General features: G+C 42.7%; 1 protein-coding gene across 1 annotated transcript in view; it reads right to left on the bottom strand.

Annotated features, from left to right (window-relative positions):
* Positions 1-3,390: 3,390 nt before the first annotated feature.
* Smim14 (small integral membrane protein 14) overlaps positions 3,391-7,184 on the bottom strand; it is a 49,882-nt gene continuing 46,088 nt past the window's right edge. Inside the window, exon 5 of the mRNA XM_052199761.1 lies at positions 3,391-7,144. Within this exon, the coding sequence (XP_052055721.1) occupies positions 7,112-7,144 (33 nt within the window). The 3' untranslated portion in view covers positions 3,391-7,111. The remainder of the gene's footprint in view (positions 7,145-7,184) is intronic.

Below are 7,184 nucleotides of genomic sequence, written 5' to 3'. Positions count from 1 at the left end.
AGGGTGGACAGGGGTGGGGGTGGGGGGGCTAGGGGGTGGGTGGGATGGGGGAATAAAATATGGAGTGTAAAAAAAAAAAAGAAAAACAAAAGCAAAAATCTTTAAAAAAAAAAGCCTCAATTTTCAGAAACTAAAATTAGAAATCAGATTTAAAGAAAACCCAGCAGATTGCAAAAATGGCCTGTCAATAATGACAGCTAGTTTTCTGCTTCAGAGAAAGAAAAAAAGCTACCCAGACAGGATGCTGATACACTGTAACAGGTTCCATGCGCCCAGGGCCCACTCGGGACCGCCTGGACCCGCCTGGACCCGCAGTACTGAGGCCAACCGTGTTCTACCAAGCTCCACTCTGTCTTCCTCTTCATCCATCACCCGGCCGGCCTTGACCTGTTGGCACTACTCCAAAATACCCAAATCTGCCACCACCACCACCACCACCACCACCACCACCACCACGGTTGGGGGTTGGTTCACTCTTGTTAGTCTGTCCCTTCTCTTCCTTCCTTCCCTTCTTTTGGGGTGTGTGGAGTGGGTAGGAGTTAAGGCCGAGCTTCACACATGCTGTTTTGGGGCAGCCCTCTTCGGCCCCCACCTGTGCTTCCTGTCCTGACTCACACCTTGTATCTTCCGAGACAACCTGAAAACCTGAGCCTTTTATCTCCGCTGCTAATCACTTTATTTATGCCCAGTGACTCCCAAGTTTGCATTTGCCATGTAAGACTCCTTTTGCCCAGCCTCTTGATTTTATTCTGATCTCCTGGGAAAAGCAATTCTATTTCAGTTTCAGGCCCTTTGCACCCGATGCTACCAATTCTCCAGAGCACTGTTCAGGTCTCAGCTCAGATAACAACTTGGAGAATTCTTGAAGTAATTACTGGTGCTTGAATGGTCTCTCTCTTTGTTAGCTTTTGTACTGTCTGTACTCTGTTACTAGAAATAATAGTGTGTAGGCGTCGCTGGGAATTGAACTCAGGGCTTCGAACGGATCATTTTTCTTGATCATCAGGAAGTTCAGTTATGTGAAGAATAAATATTCACGCTACTAGCATTTTAAAGCTTCTCTTTGCGACATATCACCCATATTAATGGGACAGACTCCAGCTGGGAGTCAGGGGTGAAAGATGACATTTGTCTTTCTCACTCCCCCGACAGCAGTTTCACAATACAAAATGCACTACTAGGTACAGGGAAAATCCAAGTGTTACTACTCGTTAAAAGCAGTTCTACTGCAATGGAATTCGGAATCAGCTAACTCCAGTCCACGAGTACAAATGCTAGTGGTCAAGAAGGAATGCTTTTAGCTTGGGCTTCTCAGCTCTAGAGAAGAAATTTTTTTTTCTAACACCTTGCTTTCTTTTATTCAATGACTTAGCTACATCAGTGGAGCTCATGGATGTTTTATACTTTAGATTGTATCGCCATATTGCTTTCTTTTATTCAATGACTTAGTTACATCAGTGGAGCTCAAGGATGTTTTATACTTTAGATTGTATGGCCAGTGTACTAGATGGTGTCCTTAAACGCAGTGGCAACACAGTGGTAATTCCAACATTGGACCATGAAGGCAGGAGGGTTAAGTGTTTGCTTTAGATGCAAGATAATAAAATCTACTGAAGACCTCTTTCTCGTCTGGTCTCTTAAATCATGCAGATCCTACAAATGTTGGCACATTTAATTCTGCAGTACTAGATGGATCCCAGAGGAGCCCATCAAGTATTTATGATACTACACACCAGGCACTGACTTAAGATGCCACTGTTTCTGCTAGTAGGGTGAATTCCCTAGTAGGCGGGAGCTCAAATGTCCTGTTATCTGGTTCCCCTGCTGTCTGGGTTGTGAAACTGTCCAACCACAACAGTCTGAGTGTATCTGGAGCTTTACAAGGTAGTTCAGGGACACTGACAAGTGGAGCCCTAGAGTTTCATCAACTGGGCCTGCCCTGTACTTCTGTAGCTCTCCTGAGTCCTTCATCTATGTATCACCAGTACCATAGCCCAGGATGGACACTGTGGGATGTTTTGATACACAAGCTCTTCAAGCTACTGGTGACACAACCCTAGCTGTGTGTAGCCAAGTACGACTTTGAATGTCTGATTTTTCTGTCTTCATCTGTGAGTGCTGGGATTAAAGGTGTGATCCACCAGGCCTAGTTTTATGCAATAATGCAGATTAAATCCCAAGCTTTGTGTACATGTAAGCAAGCAATCCGCCTGCCTCAGCATTCCCAGCATTCCCAGCAGCTGGGTCTTTTAGTACCATTTAAGACATTTAGCTAAGCTTGGCATCTATCTACAACCCTAGCACCAGATGGGCTAGGCTACATACTGAGACTGTCTCAAAAACATGCCATGCACAGAAACTGGCACCAGGATCAGGGAGCCATCTTATCATTTCTCCATGGTAGGTCCTTTTTAAATGCTTACAAACAGCTGCTAACAAGATTTCCTTTGTCACCCAGTTGGCCCCAATTTTATAAAAGTTAGAAAAACTTAAAGGTATAAGAAGGACCCAGTTGCTGGACTTAGTTTGAAGGATGTTTAACAGCAAACTGACTGGGACAAGGCCTCGTGCATAAACTGAAAGCCACCAGTACTTTCTGATGACAAGACACAGACTCACAGATATGCAGCAAAGTGTTGGTGTCTTACTCTCTGTCAGAAAAAAACCAACTCCCAGGACTGGCCCAATACCAAGGTCCTCTAATATTTCAACTAACCAGTTTAGCTACCTCTGTCTAGATTAAACAGTCCCAGTACCCTGGAAACAAAAGGCCTTATGCTATTGTGATCTTTTGTATCTGGACACATTCCATGTTGGAGCAAAAGCAAATTTTTACCTTTGTGTGCTTTGTGCGACTTTAGTGCAGTACAGCTCTGGGTGCAAAAGTCTGCTCAAATGAATACTACTGTGTGTGCTCCCTCACAGAGAATGTCTGACATTTTCTCAGAAGATAAAGATAACTAGAGAAATGTAGTTTAACTTCCTAGAGGTTCTTAGAACTTTTTCCTCTCAACACTGACCCTATACTTTTTGCTTTGCTTTAAGTTTTTGACAAGATCTCCTGCATCCCAGTCCAGTTTCCAAGCTGCTAGGGCACAGGGTGACCTCAGATTCCCGATTCTCCTGCCTCTGCCTCCAAGTGCTGGGATTATAGATGTCCCCATTGTGCCTGGCTTCTGAACTGTGGGTGACAGGATGGACCCAGAGCTTCATGCATGAAGACACCCTAACAGCTGGGCTTCACCCCGAGCTATCGTCTAAATATTTTCCTTATTCCTTAGGAACATCTTGAGTTGCCACAGTTGTACCTAGAAATGTTAATACAGGGTATTAACATTTTATCAAGTAGAGGGTATCCTTTCCCACAAAAGCCAAACAGAAAACAAAGCGTTACTAACATTTTCCATTTATTCATTAATAAAAAGTGCATAGTACCAGCCCTTAACCCCAGTCCAAGCGCTTGGTAAAGATTAACACCAACGGCTAGATGGCACAGGCTGATTTGTTTGGCATGATTTACACATTGAGAAACAGCAAATTACATTTAGTACATCACATGACCCCTTTGCCTTTAACAAAATAATCATTGGACATGTAATGATACACAGGATTCTTCACTGAGAAATATAAGACTGTCCCTATTTTCTATTGCAACGACAAAATTTAAACCACTTGTCATTTTCCTTCTTCAAGTTGCTGTTTTGCGTTTTAAAGTGAGTTGGTCAAACTGAAGTAGAAAATCAGAGAGACAAACTGTCATTTAGAATGAGACTTCTACAAGACCTGTAAAAATCTAAGCTATTAGTAAATCCATAAACGCTATTACAGATGCTAAATGGAACCATGGGACAGTGATACTCAATAGTGACTCTGGAGAACCTCTGTACACTGTAAAACACGAGTTCTTAGGCATGGAACAGTGTTTAGATACATGATAAAATCTTTTGCTATAAGCGCTCCCAATGGTAACCTGTCCCATGTGGAAAAGAGAAAAACAAAACTGCTAGATTCTGTATGAAACAGTTTGAAGGGACTCTCAAATGAGCTCTCTCGGTGGCGTGGATGGCTGAAACTTACTGTAAGCCCTTTTAAAAAAAAAAGATTTATTTATTTATTATATGTAAGTACACTGTAGCTGTCTTCAGCAGCCCAGAAAAGGGCATCAGATTTCATTACGGATGGTTGTGAGCCACCATGTGGTTGCTGGGATTTGAACTCAGGACCTTCAGAAGAGCCGTCAGTGCTCTTACCTGCCGAGCCACCTCTCCAGCCCAAGCTTTCTCTTTATTTTAAGAGAATTGTAACTACAGATCAAGTGAATGCTTGCAAGCCAAATAACGGTGTATTAAATATGCTAGATTAAAGGGCCACATGTAGAAATTTAAGGAAGAGAGTAACAAATTAGTAGTTGGGCTAAGTATAATATTCTATGCAAGATAATATCACTTTAGGAATATAGAAAAAAACTACCAAAGGGGAAAAAAAATAGCAAAGACTAGGGGTAAAAAAACCAAACCCAAGGCCAAGTACTTCTCAAAGAAATTCAACTGTTAACAGGCATTAAAGGGCCTGGATCAGGCCAGGTGGTGGTGGCATATGCCTTTAATCCCAGCCAGGGAGGCAGATGCAGGTGGGTGGATCTCTGAGCTTGAGGCCAGAGCTATGCAGAGAAACCCTGTTTCAAAAACACACACAAAAACATCTGGATGGGATTTTCTGTACAACTGTGATCATGTGTACTTCTGGTGAACACAAAACTAAGCTACTTCTATGTCAGCAAGTAAAATCTTTACTGGGTTAAAACAAAACAAAACAAAACAAGGCTGTGTTACTAACTTAAGAGAGGGTTTATGTAAGAAAAGGCTAGATATTTAGACGTAAGTGTATGTGGTAGAAATGAATGCCTAGAACAAGAATCTACTTTTCCAGGTCTTGAATACTAGATGTTCTGTATCCATATTTTCTCCATTAAAACAATTATTTATTTATTCTTATTTTATGCTCATTGGACTTTTGCCTATGTGAGGGTGTCAGAACCCCTCAGACTGGAGTTAGCCAGTTGTGAGCTGCCAGGTGGGTGCTGGGAAATGAGCCTGGGTCCTCTGAAGAGCACTCAGTGCTCTTAACTGCTGAGCCTTCTCTCCACCCATCGACATTTTTATTTTAATCTGAGGTGAAGTCTCAGCTATTTGTGAGACACTGTGTGAAGCTATCAGCAGGTCAGAAAGCACTGTTGGGACATATGTGCAGCCTTCAGAGGCTGAGGGCAGGAGAAGAGACACTACAGCTTTAGATCCACCTGAGGCTATTCTAGTTTTGCTCAGATTAAGTCCCTCACCCCATTTCTTTTCCTTTGTGAGCCAAGGTCTTCCCGGGCAACCCAACCTGACCTGAAATTCACTATGTAGCCCAGTCTGATATCAAGACTGCTACCATAGCTGGTTTTTCTGTTAAACTGGCTACAGGCTACTAAGTGGGTAAGACTTCTGGGTGGCCACAGCAAAAGAGAAATCCTTTACTCTGTGTTGTTCATTTGTTCAGGATTTAACTTACCTGGTTAAATCACTCCTCATAAGCACACGTAGTTAAGAGATTTTTAAAAAAAAAAAAAAAAACTTCACTGTATGAGTGCTCGGCTGGATATACACCCACCCGCCATCAGGTCCCTATAGCTAACTGCGAGCCACCATGTGGTTGCTGCAAACTCAATTCATGACCTCTGGAAAAGCAGCCTGTGCTCTTAACCATCTCACAGCCTGGTTATGTTTTTTTAAGCGTTGAGCACAAAGCCAAGTGATCCAGGAAGAGTGCACGCAGCCAGGGTTCCCACACCAGGCAGATGCCCTTAACAATGCTGAATAGCAGATGTCACACAACCAGGTCACAGGGCGGTCCACGGTGTGGTGTGGTAGAAGTTTATTTAGTTCACACAAATAATTTCTCAGCAGCTCTGTACAGTGACAGCCTAGACTGACCAAGGAGAGGTCAGCCTTACCTTGATAACAAAATCTGTTCCGGCCCTGACAAATCCCCTGCAGTGATCCCTAGGAGGCCTGTTTGATGCAGTCTGTAGTCAATGCTTTTGAACCTCTGACTGGTTAAAAACACTTTGAAATCTTAGTTACCAATGCTCTTCCAACTGCGATGCATCTGCATGCCACTACTAAACAGAGCTGAGCTGAGAGGTGACAAAAATATTCTCCTTTGTCATTTTCCTCCTTTTCCTTGGAATAAACCAAGACTTCAGATTAAAGGCTTTTCTCCTCATAAGTCAGAAGGGCAACAAAAGACTCATTTTTAAAAAAAAAATTTTAAAAGGTATGAAACTAAATCATGGGTATTAAAATGTCAGCCCCACATACAGATGACTTTAACAGGGAAGTGTCAGAACGGAAGTGAATCTTGTTGAAGAGGCGCTCACTTGAGTAAGGCTAGCATACCAGTGGCTCTCAATGACACGCGACGGATTCTAAATCAACCACTATATTAACCAATCATGTTTATTTAAAGTATTCTTAACATCAGAAAATTTTAATGGGAATTAAAAAAAAATCAGTAAATAACCAATTCGATTTTCCTATTCTAGCCATATAAGCCAGCTGGAGATGGTAAGGAAAATGCTCTAAAGAGTCACCGTCCCAAGGACTACAGAAAACTGCCACCCACAGATAAATTGCCACAGTAAAGTAACTACAGCGTGGCTCTGTCACTCATACTAGACAACCCCAAATAAATACCTTACGAAAAGAATTAAAATCTATCAAAACCACTTAAAATACTTAAATGCAGAAATCTCAATTTTCCTTTTGTTGGGCCAGAAACCACCGCAGCTGCCACGGCCAGGGTTCCAGGGAGAACGAGTGGAATGTTTAGGCTCAGGCGGACCAACGGAGCCTCAACTTTTCAATAGAATCATTTACTCAGGTAAACTGTAAATAAGAACTGTGGCAACACAGGAAGCAAAAGGCAGTTGGCAAGTGAAATTTCTAGAAGCTCATGAAAACAATACCATCCAAACTGCAGATGGAAAAGGAGACAGTTAGTGCCTGGTTGTCTTCAGTCGCTCGGTCGTGCAGGGTGTGAAACCATCGCTGCTTCCCACACCAGGACATTAGTCCACGGGAGGGGCTGGCGGGTCCTGGCCCTGGTGTTAAAAAAGAACGGTTAAGTGACTTTAACACATC

Source organism: Apodemus sylvaticus, chromosome 11, assembly GCF_947179515.1.
Source record: "Apodemus sylvaticus chromosome 11, mApoSyl1.1, whole genome shotgun sequence".
NCBI lineage: Eukaryota > Metazoa > Chordata > Mammalia > Rodentia > Muridae > Apodemus > Apodemus sylvaticus.
This window is presented reverse-complemented; position numbering and strand designations above follow the sequence as displayed.